Source organism: Pseudonaja textilis, chromosome 13 (assembly GCF_049901715.1).
Source record: "Pseudonaja textilis isolate UNSWEBS1 chromosome 13, rPseTex1.2, whole genome shotgun sequence".
NCBI classification, from domain to species: Eukaryota; Metazoa; Chordata; class Lepidosauria; order Squamata; family Elapidae; genus Pseudonaja; species Pseudonaja textilis.
In genome coordinates this window covers 2,415,464-2,434,811 of record NC_142002.1, presented here as the reverse complement: position 1 = coordinate 2,434,811, position 19,348 = coordinate 2,415,464, and the positions used below count along the sequence as shown (strand labels likewise).

Genomic DNA, 19,348 nt, shown 5'->3' with positions numbered 1-19,348 from the left:
GCTCAGCGGGCTGCCAAAGCTTTGCGCTGCAGGCTGCGGATGTTTGCATGCTTAATAACTCCGTGTTGCATCTTCAAAGTGTTGGGGTTGCTTTTGCTGAGCAACAACTGTGTGAGGACCCAAAGGGTTTCAGAGAGCGGAGATCTGTGGACAGAATCTTGGAGATAACTTGACGAAGATATGCAGGAGCTCTTACGAGAAAATAAATGCCAGCTCAGTCCGTGAAACGGTGAAAAGTGTGTGTGTGTGTGTGTGTGTGTGTGTGTGTGTGTGTGTGTGTGGCAGGGGGGAAAGGCTCAGAATAACTGACCTTGGATTTCTTTAGGTTAGAAGCAAAGGCAAAAGGAAATTCTGATGGATTTTTAGACTTCTTTTATTATGCCCCTAGGACAAGGGCTCTCCAAACTTGGCAACTTTAAGACTTGTGGACTTCTGCTGGAAGTTATAACCCAGCCCTCTCCTAGGAAAATGAAATATTTTAGGATATACTTAAAAAGACAGAATATTTCCCCTAAAAAGAATAGAAGAAATTCAGAGAGGCAGAAACTCAGCCCGTTGCTTTCACCAAAATGGTAGACGCAGCATTGTGCCATTGCGATATAAGACATACCCCTTGTCTTTGTCCGAGTGCTGTCATGACACCTGCCCAGAAAAAAAAGGGTGGATCTGGCATCACAATAGCACACTGATGCTTTTAGGGGTACGCCTTCTCTCCAGTCTCTGTCCAGGAGCCTTTGGTGAAACCGATGCCTTATACCCGTGATGGCAAACCTGTGGCACGCATGCCAGAAGTGACACACAGAGCCCTCTCTATGGGACGTGCACCAGCCAGCTGGTCTCCAAAAACAAGTCACTTTCTGGGCCATTTTTTCTGGGGCATTTTGGGGGCCTTTTTTGGGCTGTTTTGGTCTGGAAAATGGCCTGAAAATGGTCCAAAAAACAGCCTGAAAATGTACCAAAAATGACCTGAAAAAATGCCCCCAAAACAGACCATTTGGGGGGCATTTTCAGGCCAAAAACAGCTCAAAAATGGGCTGAAAATGGACCCAAGCTGCCAAAAAGCAGGTATGCGCACACCGGCCAGTTGGTCTTCAGTTTTCCAGTGCTCTGGCACCCCTACATGCATGGGCATGTGTGCACGTTCTGAATTTGTTTCATCGGTGGTTAGGTAATAGAAGTAGAAGTTAAAAAGATAAAAGATTAATACTATGTACAAGTAAATTATGAAAGATTATTATATATAAGTAAACAATATAGTATTATTATTAGCATTAGTTTTATTATGAATATTGGTGTCATGCCCCTGTCGGAGCCTGAATCCAAGGAGGAAGCTGAACAGCTGACTGGGAGTGGGAGCCTGGCTCCAATGGCTGTGGAGGAAACTGGGGAAGGGCAAAGTCCAGCTAGGCAGAGCAGGGAAGAAGTAGAACAAGGGAGAGGGAGTTCAGAGGAAGATCCAGGTCCGCCCCCTCTTCCTCCTAGGGACAAATGGAGAAGAGAGCAACGTGGGTTGCGTGGCTTACGGGGGAGGAAAGGGCCCTGATTCCCTTCATTAGCCACAGCTGGGAAGACAGTTGATAAGAAAGGCAGACTGTGTGCAGCAGCTGCTGGGAAGAAATGTGAGTTTATCTTGTGTGTACTTTGGTTATCTGTGTTCCTGGCATCCTCCCAACCGTGTTCTTCACACCTGGAATTCCTTCTCTTGCCCTGCTGAACTAATTACCTCATTTTGCCTTGATTGGACTTATAGTTACAGTTTTTGTTGACCACGTTTTGGACTTGATTCTCTGCAGCCAAAGGATGTTCTTGATAGAGTTTTTCTTCAGCCCAAAAGGTAACCAGGACATTGGCAGCAAAGTTGGAGCTAGTAAAGGGGCTCTTATTGATTATCTGACTGTGTTGCCTTTGTGCCACGCCCCTTTGGGTCATCACAATTGGACCGCATAAGCAGAATGACCCAGACAATGCAATGTTCATTAATCATTCATATTGATAAAAAAAAATGTACACAAATTCTTCAGCAAAACCAACTCTAACAATTTCACATTAATTCAGTGAAACTCAATGTATAGCCAATATCTCCAGCATCTGAGAAGAAGTTGTCCGCATTAGTAAAACAATGACTCCATCCTGCAATTTGTTTCTTCCACAAAGCGTTTCTGTTCACTCAGGTATCCTCTGCTCAGAAACCTAGTTAAAATAACCCCCCAGCTGATTGTCAAAGCTGCTGCTTCGCTCAGAATTCAAAGAGGGCTCCCCAGAGTAACGGGAAGCAGAAAGTTCTCCTCTTATCTCCTCTTAATAATGTGACCACAAGGGTGGAGAAGGCTGTTTTGGCATTTGAGTGACAGCACATATCTCGCTTTGGGCTAGTCCCCGTTCGGCACTCAAAGCCAGCCTTATCTTGTGACAGGCGAGCATCTCCCCTCGTCCAATCATGGAGCATCTTTTTCATCTTCACAGCCATGAAGTTGAAGCTCCATCTGGGTATGTTTGAGCAAAAGCTACTGGACAAAGGACTGGAGAAGTTCAGCTTGAGTGTTTTTCACCACACCTCCCCGTGGATAATCTCCAAAGCCGCACGTTGCCTTGATTTACACAAGGCATATCATGCTTAAAGTGGTGGTATTCAATTTTTTTTTACCACCAGTTCTGTGGGAGTGGCTTGGTGGGCATGACTTGGTGGGCGTGGCAGGGGAAGGATCCTGCAAAATCCCCCTTCCCTCCCCACCCCACTAACCTGCTTTCCAGCTCCGTTCTCCTGTTCAGGGCAACAAAAGAAAACCCAGCCAATCAGCTGGGACTCAATGGGAAGCAGAGAATAGAAGGGGGCGGGGCTAGTCAGAGGTGATACTTGCCAATTCTCCGAACTACTCCAAATTTCTGCTACCGGTTCTCCAGAACTGGTCAGAACCTGCTGAATACCACCTCTGGTCCAAACCAATGCACCATAAACTTACTATCCTTAATTCAGTTTAACTGGAATTTGGAGGGTTTTTTTTATGTGTGCTTCACTGGGTTGCTCAATGCAACCATCTGTTACCCGATTGTCCGACATCTTTTCCAACCCTCCAAATTGGGTTTACTCAGTCCTTACATCAAGGGTGTCCAATTCAAGGCCTGCAATGTGGTTGGATCCAGCCCATCGGGGTCGTCCTGGACTACCCAATGCAAAGAGGAAAGATCGGGCCAGTGTAGCTTCGTCTCGATCTACCCAACGCGAAGAGGAAACATGCCAGCAGTTTGGGGAATGGCGTCAAGATGGCCACACCCACTCAGTTGGCCACACCCACTCAGCTGGCCACACCCACCCAGTTGGCCATGCGCACCCGGCCCCCCGAAGTCAGCTACAACCCTGATGCGGCCCTCAATGAAAATGAGTTTGACACTCCTGGCTTGCATGAAGCATGTTTATTTATTGATTTTATTTGTCATGCAAGAATTAGATAACAGGTATAAGTATAAACGTGATTACGAATATATGAAATGGGTACGAATAAAGAGGAACATTAGGACAGGGACGGTAGGCATGTTGGTGCGGTTAAAAACTCAACTAGGTTAAGTTTTTAAATTAAAAATTAATTTTAATTAATTAGAAATAATAATTTTTTCTTTAATTAAGATAAAATAATTAAATAAAAAATTAAATAAAAAATTAAATTAGTTTTGATATTGTGTAAACTAGCTACCAATCCTCGCCTCTGCCCACAGATCAGAGGTGGTCTTCAGCCGGTTCTGACCAGTTCTGGAGAACCGGTAGTGGAAATTTTGAGTAGTTTTGAAGAACCGGGAAATCCCACCTCTGACTGGCCCCGCCAACCCCATCTCTTCTCTGCCTCCCATTGAGTCCCAGCTGATTGGCTGGGTCTTCTTTGGTTGCCCTGCACAGGAGAACAGAGCTGGAAAGCAGGTTAGTGGGGTGGGGAGGGAATGGGGATTTTGCAGTATCCTTCCCCTGCCACGCCCACCAAGCCACGCCCACAGAAATGGTAGTAAAATTTTTTGAATCCCACCACTGCCACAGATGTGATTACAATCTCTTGTGACTTGGCTCAACCGTAGGGTGGACTTCACTGAAAAGCCGGACATGAAAATAGCGTATGAGACACAAGCCCACAACTCTCCTTCCAGCCTCCTTCCTTCCTTCCTTCTTTCTTTTTATTCCCTGCTCACTTCATTCATATTATTTCCCCTCTGAGGGCTTTTTTTTAAAATGAACAACATCTTGAGAACCTGCTTTTCAAACCGTGCAGTTATTTCTCTTTTCCTTTATCCGCGGAACAGAACTGACATCAATGGAAGTCCCACGTGTGAAAATGAACGTACAGAATAACTTTTTTTAAGATCAGATTTTCATTAGCCACTTCGATCAGAGAAGACCCAAATTGTCCTCATCCCACAAGCAAGGGCCTCCACAGTCCAGGACTTTTTTTTGATCTTTTCTAGGCCACGTCTAATTAATTTTGAAATTCGGGACCGTTTCAAATGCCTTCCACTTTTTCCCTCCGAGGAATCCATGCCTCAAAATTTATGAGGTCTAATTGATAAAATGGACAGGAGGACCTAGCCCTCAAGTTCAAACAGCAAATATTAAAATCAAACATCCAACTCTGATTTTTTTTTTTTTAATCCAGGTGATTAGCAACCACAAACCAGAAAAGTTCTTTGATTGTAAAACTTTGCAAACAGGGAAAGCTAAATGAGAAACCATTTGCACCTGCCTTTTAAATTATTTGATTTATCCCACCCAAAAACAAACCCCCACACACAGGCGGGCGAATTTTAGAATCGAAGTAAATCTTGGTTGAACAATATCATGTGCTGCTCGTGCTGCACCACTGCAGAGGGAAGGAAATAGGAAATGTAAGCTTGAATACTTCTCCATGCCGAGGAAACAAAGTTTGTTTGTAAAAATAGAATAGAATAGAATATTGGCCAAGTGTGATTGGGCACATAGGGAATTTGTCTTGGTACAAACGCTCTCAGGGTACATAAAAGAAAAGATACATTCGTCAAGAGTCAAGAATCATCAGGTACAACACTTAATGATAGTCATAGGGTACAATAAGAATAGAATAGAATAGAATAGAATAGAATAGAATAGAATAGAATAGAATAGAATAGAATAGAATTCTTTTATTGGCCAAGTGTGATTGGATGCACAAGGAATTTGTCTTGGTGCAAATGCTCTCGGTGTACATAAAAGAAAAGATACGTTCATCAAGAATCAAGAATCATCAGGTACAACACCTAATGATAGTCACAGGGTACAATCAGCCATCAAATCATACTAGGAAACAATCAATATAAATCATTAGGATACAAGCGACAAAGTTACAGTCATCCAGTCACAAGTGGGAAGGGATGGGTGATAAGGAGTGATGAGAAGGTTAATAGGAATAGTAGTGCAGACTTTGTAAACAGTGTTGAGGAAATAAGTTGTTTAGCAGTGTGATGGCTTTCGGGAAAAAACTGTCCTTGTGTCTAGTTGTTCTGGTGTGCAGGGCTCTATAGCATCGTTTTGAGTGTAGAAGTTGAAATAGTTTATGTCTGGGATGTGAGGGGTCTGTAGATATTTTCACAACCCTCTTTTTGACTTGTGCAGTATACAGGTCCTCCATGGAAGGCAGGTTGGTAGTAATTATTTTTTTCTGCAAGTGAAGATGTTTAGGAAAACTAAACTGGTGAATTTTCTGACCAGCTTTTTTTTTTTTTAACCTTCTCACCGCAATTCAAAAAAGATGCTGAGGCCCTAGAAAGATCATGAAGGGATCATTTAGGTCAGGGTTTCTCATCTTTGGCAACTTTAAGCCATCCTGGGGAATCCTGGGACTTGAAGTCCACCCATCTTAAAGTTGCCAAAGTTGAAAAACTAGGTCTTCCCTAGAAAGAGTGTAAGAGAAGAGTAACAAAGTTGATCAGGAGTCTGACAGCTCACCATGTACAGGGAACTCAGTGGTGGGATTCAAATATTTTTACTACCAGTTCTGTGGCAGTGGCTTGGTGGCATGGCTTGGTAGACAGTCTAAGATTAAAGTTTTTGGGGTTTGGGGAAGAATGCCTTTGTGCCTCACATCGTTCCTGTTTGAAGTATGGCTCCAGCCAATCAGGGAGCAGAGAAGGAGGCTTAGATGACATCACAGAGGGCAAACATGGTTGACTTTAGGAGGATGGTTATCTTCTGGACCTGGTCCCATGGATGATTCTACCCATTGAAGAGCTCATGGCTTTCTCCCCTGAGCAGTCAAGCACACCTTGCCATTTGAGAACAAAGAAGTGATAGAAAGGAAAGCCTTTGTGTTAGATTACAGAAGTGCAACACTTTACACAGGACACACTTTGAAGCATGGAAGCATGGGCTCCACGCGGAACTTCCTCAAGCTGGTACATCTTCCCAGGATTCCCCCAGTGCTCTAGAGGGAAGAGAGAATGGCCTTGGGGAGACAGGAGGAAAAGTTGCCATCAAGGCAGCAATCAGATAAGAGGGCTTGGAGTCTGGACCCAGAAAGTAAGTTGAGAAAACTTCTCAGACAAGCCCTTCCCTAGTTCACCCTAAAGGGAAGGAGTGGGCAGCCTATTCAGAATTGCGGGGTTCTGTTACTAAAGGTTTATAATAAAAGTAGCGCTGATTTACATGGTGTTGGTTTCTTGGTCTGGTCTACTTCGTTGGTTCGGTACCTGCCTTCTGTAGATGCAGCACAATTTGGGGAATAGAAATGTCTGGTTTAAGGGGTTGCGGATAAATTCTTTATGGTTAGTGTGCTCTGAAGCCCCTTATTATTGTTGCATTCAAGACAATCCACATCCTTAGTGTACATATGTGTTTTGTGTGTGTGAGAGAGAGGGGGGGGAGGGAGGGAGGGAGAGAGAGAGAAAGAGAGAGAGAGAGAGAGAGAGAGAGAGAGAGAGAGATTATGTGCTTGTGTCAGTCAACTCCAGGATTGTCCATCTGCCTGAAGACAGCTCAGTATCCAACTGTGGACCCTGCTGACTTAACCCGAAATGTTCAATATGTAAAGTAACTGCTGCATGTCTGAGTTATCACCTATCTCCAGGAACGATAACTTCTTCAGAAATGTTATCAACCTAAAATGGGTACCTTTAAAAAAAAAATCAATTTTCATAGACTTTCAGTTTAGTCCTTTTTCTAAAGCAAGTTTTAAAAAAAACGTCTTCTAGACTGCACTTTATCACATATATCACATATTGGAGAGGAGGTATCCTTCCTTTCTTTAATTAGATTCAATTTGGAAGCTGCCCAATTCCCAGAGGGCTCTGAGTGGCCACTAAGATATATAAGGATGCCAATGTGATAGCACTTCCACTGAAATCCGGAATCTACAGAGAACAACAAAGATAAGCTTTTATCTACGGAACTGTCTTCTGACAACCTTCTTGTCCTTGGTCATTCCTGAACGAGAAAACCATAGCTTCTCCTGGAATTATCTAACCATCATGGTGTGCCATAACGGTAACGTGGAGATGTTTGGGGTGATGCTATGAAGTTGCTCTAAGTTTCTCACATGGAAATGACCATTGTCTTCTTGATCACCAAAAGAAGGTAGCTAAAACTTGCTTTTTGTAACTCAGAGAAAGAAAGAGAGAGAGAGAGAGAGAATGAGAGAGAGAGAGAAGCTACTCCACTTTGTTTCAAGAACAAGAGGCTGTTGGAGGAGTTATGTCTCCTGGTGGCTTCCTTCACGGCTAGTCTTTGTGTCACCCCAGTTTATGCAACAAAATTTCAGCCACAGAAGCAAAGTTTTACATCAGCGGTCCCCCAACTTGGCAACTTTAAGACTTGTGGACTTCAACTCATAGTTGGCTGAGGAATTCTGGGAGTTGAAGTCCAGAAGTCTTAAAGTTGCCAAGTTTGGAGACCTCTGTTTTACATGAACTGGCAGTTAGGCAGCATATACTTTTAATAAATTATTATCATTGTTCATTGCACAGCCAGCCAGAGGTTTGGACTGCATTTGGCATTTTGGCATATGAAGTCCTTCCCAAGGACCTGGAATAGGCAGATGCGGATGTTGAAAGGTGTCAGAGCTATCATCACAGGATGAAAGCTATTCTGAGTAAAGCTGCCTTTTGCAATTGACCGATGGTGACTTTATCAACACCAATGGTATGTTATTATGGTTGGTTGCTTAGCCATTCAGATGTTCAGACTGGATATGGCATTTTAATTTACTTACTGAGTTGTTCCCTGAGTAAACTGCCTTTTGCAATTGACTAATGGTGATTTTGTCAATGCCAATGGTGTTCCGAGTGGTGATCTAGATGTTTTAGGATCGCACCGAAGGCATCGACCACTATTGGGACTACTTTTTGTTTTATTTTGCCAGAGCTAAAAAAGTCTTCAAAAGAAAAAACAGGAAGTCCACTTGCCTCTTGAAATAGCACCTTTGGGAGAATTGTGATCTGGAGGACTGAGAATTTCTACAGACTTTTAGGCATACAATTTGGGATGAACACCCTTGGAATGGTGTGGAAGTAGGAATGGATTTCCAGAGGAAAAAAATTGCAGACTAAAGGAATCTTTTGCACTACTCAGGTGACCCTGAGGACACAGATTAACCTCTCCAAGTGGCCTCAGTGACCCTCTAAAAGGATGCAAATGACCAGCTGTCTGCAAGGAATATAAATCCCTCCATTCCTCACCATCCAATCAAAGCAGAAGAAACTTCTTGGATGAGAAGTGAAACGTCTTCAAAGAAAAACCAGAAAGTTCAGTTGCCTCTTGAAAACGCGCCCCTAGGACATTTTATCCGTCATGCTACTTCTATTTCCAGGTCTTTATATTTTGCCATTGTCTCCAGTTCTTTCCCTTCTGTTCTGCTGTTTCCAGGTACCACCCTGTCCTTTTTCTTTTTCTGACTTTTTTTATTAAGAATTGTTACATTTGCAGTTGTGGTGTTACAAGGGCTTGTCTGTTTGAATTCTAAAGTCCCAGTGCACTTCATTTTTTTATCACTTTGCCTTCCATGGTTCTACCAGTTCTCTGCTCACAGGCAGATAATATTTCTTGCGGATATTATTATTATGATTCTTTCAGAAACCATGATTCTTAACCAGTGATTATCTAGCATAGCAAACGATTGCCTGTCAAGCCAACGATCAAGAGGATCAGAGCAAAATTCTGCTGGCCTAACACACTTTATATTGCCCAGATTGTATTGCTGACAGTTTTAGATCCATCCGGTTTCTAAGCTAAATAATATTGTCCTCTTCATCCATTTTTTTTAACCTCTTCTTCCTTCTGTGTTTATTGGTCAAAGTTTCCTTCTGATTTGAGAAGATTTGAACCATTTCCTTGGCAATCCTGCCAGTTCCTCAGAAGACCCCCTGCCCCAGTGAGATGCCCATCAGCCAAAGGGAGAAGGCAGAGAAGGCTGTACAACAACAGGGGTGTGTGTGTTAAAACTTGAATTCATTGAGGGCTGCATCAGAATTGTGTTTGACCTTGGGTTGCGGGGTGAGTGGGGGCATGGCCAGCTCGACACCCTCGTGTTGGGGAACCTGTGGTGGCCAAGTGCTAAGGCAGGACTTCCCTGAGACCCTCCCTCTCATTATAATCTCCTTCCTCTCTCTCTCCCTCCCTCCCAACCTCCCTCGCCTTCTTTCTCCTTCTCTCTGTCAAGCCTGAAAGTGAACATATGTGTAGCCATTTTAATTAGGCTTGATATATATTCCTTTTCTTACTTTCTCTTTGCTGGTTATGGGAGGAAGGGTTTCGGGCTTGCCACATGCCTAAGCGGGGAAGGAGTGGAGATAGAGAGAGTTGTTTAGGCGAGGTGGTTCTTCTTCCCGTGGGAACGAAAGCTGACCCTGCTGAGACCTGGAGTTGGAGACTGAGGACACCAGGCAACGTTCAATTACTTCTATTGGAGATTGTGACTTTGGGGGTGGTTGTTTCTAACTTCTAATATTGTGAGGGTAATTCTGGGTTGTGCAGATCTGGAATAATGTTAGGTTTCCAAGTGACGAAATCCATTTAAAAAGAAAAAAAAAGCAAAGTCCATCTTCCAAAACAATTCCCTTTATTTAGGAAAGCATCAAATTGGCAAAGTCCATTGTAATTCCGGATCTGACACAACCCGGGATTACACCAAATCATATTGGAAACTCGAAACAACATAAAGAGTTTTTCATCTCGGCTCGCCCAGCTGTTACTCAGCATGATACTCCAATCGCGGCAGTGAAGCCATAGTGCCTTTTCTAAAAATAAGACCTGGAACGGCAGAAATTGCCAGCCTCTTGAAATTAAGAGGTCCTTGGCCGGCAAATGCTCAGTCATGATCTTCCTCTCCAGCTTGGTCCCTAAAATGTGAATAAGAGAGCATGCACACGCCCCCGGGAGTGTGATGGCCCAAACAAAGAGAGGGTTCTCGATTCACTAGCGTGACCGAAAGGGGAAAATTTACACCTGAAGGTAACACTCACGTCTGGGTTTCAGAAAACAGATTTGAGAAGCTGGAAGTGGACTGAGCAAATCAGCAAAGTTGGCCAGCTGGTGCAATTGGTTCTGGCTATGTTTTAGGGGAAAGGAGAGGAATGCCCCAAATAGCAACAGCACTTAAGACTTATATACTGCTTCATAGTGATTTTACAGCCTCTCCCTAAGCAGTCTGCGGTGTCAGTATATCGGCCCCTCCCCGCAGCAATCTGGGTCATTATTTTACAGATCTCGGAAGGTCGGGAGGCTGAGTCAACCTTGAGCTGATCAGTGAGGAGAATTAGTCTGCAATATTGCATTCTAACTACTGCGCTAGAATAGAATAGAAGAGAACAAAAATGCAAAATAACAGTAGAATAGAATAGAGTAGAGTAGAGTAGAGTAGAGTAGAGTAGAGTAGAGTAGAGTAGAAGAAGAGAAGGGAACAAAATTATAAAATAATAATAGAATAGAATACAGTAGAATAGTACAACAATAGAATAGAATAGAACAGAAAACATGGAATAGAACAGAATAGGAATAGAATAGAAATAGGAATAGGAATAGGAATAGGAATAAGAATAGAATAGAATAGAATAGAATAGAATAGAATAGAATAGAATAGAATAGCACTACACTAGCACTTTAGACTTATATACCGCTTCCTGGTGCTTTCCAGCCCTCTCTAAGTGATTTACAGAGTCAGCCTCTTTGCCCTCAACAATCTGGGTCCTCATTTTACAGACCTTGGACGGATGGAAGGCTGAGTCAACCTTGCTGACAGATGGTAGAGTTAGCCTACAATACTGGATTTTAACCACTGCGCCACCACAGCTCCAATGATGTATGCCAGTTGCAAACAACCAGATCCACAAATGTAAACTCAGAGCTAACTGCTTTATTATATTTTTGCCTATAATCTCTATAATGACTATTATTAAGCGTTGTACCTTATGATTCTTGTCTCTTGACAAATGTATCTTTTCTTTTATGTACAATAAGAGCATTTGCACCAAGACAAATTCCTTGTGTGTCCAATCACACTTGGCCAATAAAAGAATTCAATTTCTATTTTCCATTTCCTAATTTAAAGCAAAGGATGAAGAGATGGCAGCATCTAACTGAGCTCCAAGGTGAAGCGTTTGATTGCACGCCATGTTACCTGTCCAGCCAGCAAGGCAGCAGCAATAGCCAGTCAAAGGATCACAGCCATCAGCGTGGTCACAATCACAACGTTCGCTGCAGTTCAGGCCGTACGTCCCATCCTTCCATTAACCAACGAAAAAAAGAAGAAGAAGAAAAAGAAGAACAGATGAGGATAGGTAGATGAAGGAATCTACCGAGACAAAGTTATTCCAACTATACAACATATAAAGGTAAAGGTAAAGGTTCCCCTTGCACATCCATGCTAGTTGTTTCTGGTTCTAGAGGGCGGTACTCGGTTACAAAGCCGAAGAGCCAGCGCTATCCGAAGACGTCTCCATGGTCATGTGGCCGGCATGACTAAATGCAGAAGGTGCACGCAACGCTGTTTCCTTCCCACCAAAGGGGTCCCTATTTTTCTACTTGCATTTTCAAACTGCTAGGTTGGCAGAAGCTGGGACAAGTAACGGGAGCTCACTCCGTTACGTGGCGCTAGGGATTCGAACTGCCGAACTGCCGACCTTTCTGATCGACAAGCTCATCATCTTAGTCACTGAGCCGCAGCGTCTCAGATATACAACATATACAGGTACTCTAACAGATTAACAGAGTTGGAAAGGATCTTGAAGGTCATTAGTCCAACCCCACCCACCCAAGCAGGAAACCCTACCTCATTTCTGACAAATGGCAGTCCAATCTCTTACATTCCTCCACTTATTCCTCAACTTACAACCATAATTGAGTCCAAAATTTATGTTGCCAAGTGAGAAATTTGTTCAGTGAGTTTGTCCCATTTTATGACATTTCTTGGCACGTTTGTTAAGTGGATCACTGCAGTTGTTCAATTGGAACAGCATTGTTAAGGGAATCTTTTATGTCAGAATGTCACAAAAGGGGATGACATGACCCCGGCATTCTGCAAACCGTCATAAATGTGAGTCAATTGCCAAGCATCTGAATGTAAGTCCCGTGACCATGGGGATGCTGCAATGGTCACAAGTGTGAAAAAATGGTCATCAGTCACTTTTTTCAGTATACCATCATAACTTTGAATGGTCACTAAGTGAACTATTGCAATTTGAGGACTACCTGCAATTACAGTTGCAGATTTTAAACGTATGTGTTTAAATCAGGTGTAATGTTTCTGCCTGAATCCCAGAAAATCTTGAGGGCTGGTTTCTTTGCTTAATCTGTCTGGAGCTAATTGGCACAATTCTGTCGCACAAGAAGTGGTGATCGTTACCAGTTTAGCTAACTTGGAACCAAACCCCCCCCCCCCAAAAAAAACAAATTAAGATCTTAATTTAATTAAGATCTTAATTAAGACTCTGCCAGCTGGCTTGGGGTCCCAATGGGGGAGTTTCACACGGGGGTGGGTGAGTGTTGATGGACCAATGGCAGATCCCTCCTCCCCCCTCTGGCTCATCCTACTCCTCCCTTCCCTATCTTTTAGTCAGAAACCGTATTTTGCATTTTTATTACAGTTGGATATATGTGTCTCTATTGTTTAATTGCTTTTAGTGATTGTAAGCTGCCCACAGTCACTGCTGCGAGTTGGGCGACAAACAAATTTAATCAATAAGCACATACATACATACATACATACATACATACATACATATCTAATCTGTCAAAGCCACCTGTGGTAATAGCTCTCTGGAGTCTACACATTAGTGTTCCAATATTTCAGGGGCTGCCACAGAGAAGAGGGAGTCAGGCTACTTTCCAAAGCACCAGAAGGCAAGACAAGGACAAAATGGATGGAAACTAAACTCAGGAGAAAAGCAGTCTAGAACTAAGGAAGAATTTCCTGACAGCTAGAACAATAAATTAGTGGTACAGCTTGCTCCAGAAGTTGTGGGTGCTCCAGCATTGAAGGTTTTTAAGAAGACAACTTTTATCTGAAATGGTAAAGGGTCTTTCCTGCTTGAGCAGGGGATTGGACTAGAACAGGGGTCACCCACCTTTGGGGGCATTTTGGATCATTCAGTGATCTATCTATCTGCCATCGGCTAGCTCAGTCTGTCACATAGAATTTGCTTGCCGTGAGTCTGCACTGAATAATAGAACCTTCAGTCCTAAGGGAGGTTCGGCTGTGCTTAAAAGCAGAGCCGAAGATCTAAAGACTAGCTAGCAAGCAAGAAATCCAACCATTTCCTGCTTCCTAGCTAATCTAAATCTCCCGGCACAGCAGAACAGCTGATAGTCGGAAAAAGGAAAAATAGCAATTTAGCAGGCAAGTTTGCTGGACAAGGAATGAGTGGGTGGGGAGGGTTCCTGCGAGCCATGTGGGTGGCGCAGCCTTGTGTTCCTGTGCAGCCTGGATTAATTGCTCGTGGGGGCGGGCTCTGAGGGTGAGATTTCTCTGCGGCCCACCAAAATTTTCTAGCGGCCCACCATTTGGCGAACGCTGGACTAGAAGACCTCCAAGGTCCCTTCCAATTCAGTGGTTCTGTTCGTTCGTTCAGTGGATCGATCCTTCTTCCCACCAACGTTGGAGAGAACCTGAGCACCATTCACTCTCGCCAACTTTAAAGATGGGACAATCATCAGCTACTTGGTCCCCGATCGCTGGAGTTCTCACCTAGCCTAGGCGCTTTTGTAGCTTCTTTTGAGTTTCCCTTTTCACACTAGATTCTTGAATTACAGTGGTTAAAGAACAGCAGTGGATAGGGCTAGAAGACCTCCAAGGTCCCTTCCAACTCTGTTATTCGGACTGATTTCAAAATACATGCAGTGAAAATATTACATGTAACTCCCTGATCCAAGCCTGGATTTGTTTTGACCTCGGCTTCCCTGAAAAGCACTAAGCCAACTCTTTGTCCTGGCAAAACCCCTTTTATTAAACGAAGGTGAATTTCTTGGATTCACATTCAGCCAAAGGCCTGGCAAACAGTCTTTCAAGGGTGTAATTAGGAGCACAGACCTTATCCAGCCTGGAGTGCTGCCAAGTAAATATTTCCAAATGCAGTGTTGACAAGGAAGGACTCGGCACAGAGTCTCTGAGACGCATAGACAGATTTTCACACTGCTGCAGTGACGGAATTGTTTCCTGCAAAAGCCCCCTCCCCTTTTGCTCCCCTTTTAATCCCTATGGAGGGGCCACCTGTGGCTTTACTCCCACGTCGACCCTTAGTTCATAATTGTTCTTTTCTTTTGGCAGCTCTGCGCATGCACACGTCGGGAACCGGTTCCAGAAGCTCCCCTGCCTCACTGCTGTCCGAGCCCGAAGGCAGCTGATGACTGCCAGCCTGCCCTGGCCCCAACTCTGCCTCTGATGCAGAGCCCTCGTCCAAGCCTTCCTCAGTCTCCAGGACCAGCCCATGTTCCTCCCCAACCTCCTCACTGTCCGACTCTGCTGCCAGCTCCAGCAGGCCACAACAGGATTACCCATGAAAACAGCAAATCTCTCCAACTCAAGGAAGACTTACAGGGCAGGGCTGGTCACAGATTTCTCCTTGCCACCCAGGACCACAAAGGCAAGATCCATCCACAGGGTCACAGGCAGCTCCGTTGGCGCAATAACATGTCTGGTTGCAGTTCAGACCCCACGTGTTGCTCGGGCATGGAATGGAACAGTCGGTTCCCTGCCAGCCTGTAAAATCAAAGAGCCAAAGAACATTAGGTAAACTATTAACCATGGCTGTGTGTGCCCTCTCTCTTTGGAAATAAATACATTTTTGAGGGGAGTAACAAGATGTGTGGATTACAGTATTATTTTTCCCAGAAGTCTTCACCTGACTTCTTCACCATCAATCATGTTCTCCAATGAAGGATTTTTCATGGGCAGAAGATCCGGTAGCCTAGCTACAATCTTTGTAAGATAAGCATAGAATGTACTTCTGGTTTTAACCTGCCATACTACTCCTTCAGATTCCCTCCCCCCCCACCTGTTTATGGTGACTCAAAAACAGGCATAGTAATGTTTTACAGTTGACAGGAGGATTTTATGCTTTAATTATATTGAATTGCCCAGGAATTAAGCAGAGCGGGTTTTGCTTTCATTCTCTGCTGAAATGATGTACTCAATAAAGGTCTACATTATTAGATCATCTCAAGAGTACTTGTTTAGTTGGATTCATCAGTTGGAACCTTGACAGCCACGCTTTCGGTCACTGAAAGTCTCAGGAGATCACAACCAGCACCTTGAATTGCACCTGGAAATTTACTAGTATCCAGTACAATGTTTGCCATGGTGCTACATGGCACCTGTGCCATCACATCCTGGACAAGCTGGAACCTGAAAGCCATCACTTGGGGTTGTTGACATGGACCAAATCTCAAGTGTGCGCCCAGTCAGAGAGGAAAGATTAAGCCATGGCAAAAAAAAAAAAGAAAAACCACAAAACTGCATCAACCTTAATTAGCAGCCAGGAACAATGTGGATCACCAAACTCAAACAACAGGAAAAACTTGGGAGATCTTGTTCCGACCAAGGCTTCCTGAGACCGTAATTAAGCACATGCCTAGTTAAAATAACTCTTGTTTTATTTCAACTGCTGGAAATTATGTTCATTCCCAGCCTGTAATGAGTCCCAAATAGTCCCTTGAGATAAGCACCCACCTTTCTCTCCTTTGAATTGCTGCCAACAACTAAAGTACCAAATGAACTATAAAAAACCAACTGAAGTACAAAGTTCACATAGAGCTTCAAGATTTAATCCAAACAGAGCGAACGACTTTGCTTCCTGCAAAGGTTTCTCTACCTTTTCCTGTCCTTTATACCTTAGAGGAGGGGCAATCACTTCCAAGCCTTACTCCCGAGTCGCCCCTTTTGTCTGAGCTGCTCTTGCCTTCTAGCAGCTCTTTTTTCCTTTAGATTTTAAACTTTATTTACAAGAATTAAAAACATACCAATTTAAAAATACAAAACCAATAGTGTATACATAACACATTCCTCCTTGCATTTGATATCAAATTTGATACATCCTAATAGTCGTTACTGATACTTCTCACATTTCCGTTTACTATCACATCTTAATCACTAAGTAACTCACAATACTCTACTAATCTCGTTGGTTTATAACTATTTATTAATTAATAATACATTCGTAATTTTTAAATAATAAATAAAAAGATATAGTGAATATATAATGCTAATGATAACAATGTAGAAGAAAAGATGATTTAACGCCTTTGTTATTCTTATATGTTTCATATAGACAGCTGAATATAATTTGTTTCTTGGGTTCATTTACGTGTTTTTCCGTTCTAGTCTACCCAGTTGTACCATTTATCCCATATCCTAAAATAATCTGTGTCCTCCTTCCCATTGATTTTGAGCGTGAACCTCTCCAATTGGGCATACTCATATGTTTTTTGAATAATAATATGTATCAGCGGTACACTTGGATTCTTCCAATATTGTGCTAATGAAATCCATGCCACTGTCAATAAGTGGATGGTCAGATATCTTACTTTAGGAGTATTACGCCCCTAAAGCCTTCTAGCAGCTCTGTGCACACACGCCCTGGGAACAGGCTCCCCTGGGTCCTCTGCCTTGCTGCTGCCAGACTCCGAAAGCTCAGGAGTCAGCACCCCACTCCCAGATGGTCCTGGCCCCATCCCTGCATCTGATGCAGGACCCTCATCCGAGTCCTCCCCAGACTCCCAGACCAGTCCCTGTTCTCCCCCACTGTCCGATTCCACTGCCGTCTGCGCAGGCTGCTGGCGAACTACAACAGACCTGGACCATTCTGAGTGAAAGCATGACGGACACCAATGCACAACAGCTCTTGAAACTGGGAATTGTACCTTCTCTGCAGAAGCAGGAGCCATCTCCCGGGGAACACATGCCATCATTTTTGCAGTTGCAGACCGAAGAGCAATTGATCCCATAGCTCCCAGGAGGACACGTAACCGAGCAGATCTCTCCCTGAAAAAACAAAACAGATCTAGTCTGAGTGTTTGAAATTTGGATCCTGGGGAAACGGATTGTAATTCATCTGTTAATGATTTACAATTCCCATCAGTCAAAGCCCAGGCAGTATGATCAGTGATGGGTGGCTGATGCCGGGAATTGTCCTTCAGCAAAGGCTGGGAAGCCCCAAATCCCCAAATGTACTTTGCAGAGTTATATCTTTGTAAGTATGTAGTATCTTTGTAGAGTGGAGTGATGGCCTAGAAGTGAAGATGCTCACCTCCCACTCGGAAGGTTGAGAGTTCAATCCTAAAAGCGACAGATGTTTCTCTCTCAGGGCACAAAGAAAAAAAAAATCTGCTGTGAACTCTGCATAGGCCTTGGGAAGGGCATCCGGCCAGTAAATGCTCAGCTCCATTCAGTCACCCTGACTGTACCCCAAATTAAGGAATTACAGGGTTGTAAAAAGAAGTATCTTTTTCATATATTATTTATTTAAGGAACAACATCATTTAAGGAATAATATTAAAAGAGGATATGGCTGAAGGATCTAACCTCCCTTTAAAAAAAATATATTTTATTTTATTTTACAAATATTCCATCTTTCATTTAAACAATGTGTCGTCTGGGTACAAATATCTTGTGCGATAATGTTTCTAATTAATACAAATTCCTTACCATAACAACAATAATTACATTATTATTTTAACTTACTACGCATGATATTTCTTATTGTTATAACCATCCCCTTCTTAACTCCTCCTCTATATTCTTATATTTTCTATCTTCCATTTTTATTTAACCATTGACAAAATAATTCCCATATCATACAATATTCAATTTGTTCTTTTTCTTTAGTTGCCAGCATTAATCTGTTCATTTCTGCACATTCTAATATTTTCGTGATCACGTTCTCTTCGATTGGAACCTTTTCACTTTTCCAATTTTGAGAAAATACTATTCTAGCTGCAATTAATATATGAATGATTAAATACGTCTTTTCTTTACTATAACTTTCAGGTATCATCCTGATTTGACCTCCCTTATACTACTTGGAGGACCCTGGATAAGTTGAGAGTTGTAGCACCTAAGTGTAAAACCAATATGCTGAAGTGGAGGCTGTTAGCAGATAACAATATGTGGTGTAAATATGGAGAGATATTGGTATGTCGGCTACTACCAGAAACATGTACCAATAACAACTTATTTGTTGCTTCTTTCTGGCAGTTTAAAGTTTGATCTGGGCACAGAAGAAGAAGAATTATATTTATATAGTTTTATAATTTTAATATTATAAGCCACCCAGAGTTACCCTGTGGTAAGATGGGCGGCCAATCAGTTTAATAAATAGAGTAAACAAACGAACAAATATCCCAAAGTCTGCTTTGCAATTCTGTTGGGACATAATGCTGATCTGGTCTAAAGGATGGTTGGTAGTCCATAGCTAGAAATAAAATAAAATAGTTGCAAGACATTTTAGCATTAAAAGTCTTATTTAATTATTTGCCCAAACATTTCTCGAGCACCTGTTCAGATAAGAGCAGTCCCCAATTAAATGTCATCTAAAGAAGGAAAAAGAAATAGAAGTCAGAATAATGTGTTACTGACTCTGAAACTGAAGAATTAAACATTACAGGAAAGATAAGACTTACAACGGAATAATTACTCACTTTCTCCCTGAATTGCTCAATGAAATGAACATAGAATGTGAGGGTTTTCTCGTAACAGAATAACAACATAACAGAGTTAGAAGGGACTTTGGAGGTCATCTAGTCCAACCCCCCTGCTCAAGCAGGAGACCCTATACTATTCTAGACAAGTGGCTGTCCAGTTTCTTCTTAAAAGCCTCCAGTGATGGGGCGCCCACAACTAATGAAGGCAAATGGTTCCATTAATTAATTGTTCTTACT

General features: G+C 42.8%; 1 protein-coding gene across 2 annotated transcripts in view; it reads right to left on the bottom strand.

The window, feature by feature from the left end:
• The window catches only part of MEGF11 (multiple EGF like domains 11), a 498,439-nt gene that overhangs the window by 80,352 nt on the left and 398,739 nt on the right, over window positions 1-19,348 (bottom strand). For both annotated transcript variants that reach the window (XM_026709368.2, XM_087941849.1), the window contains exons 12-14: window positions 17,333-17,453; window positions 15,010-15,173; window positions 11,598-11,700 (exon numbers count right to left, since the gene is read on the bottom strand). In XM_026709368.2, the coding sequence (XP_026565153.2) occupies window positions 11,598-11,700; window positions 15,010-15,173; window positions 17,333-17,453 (388 nt within the window). The remainder of the gene's footprint in view (window positions 1-11,597; window positions 11,701-15,009; window positions 15,174-17,332; window positions 17,454-19,348) is intronic.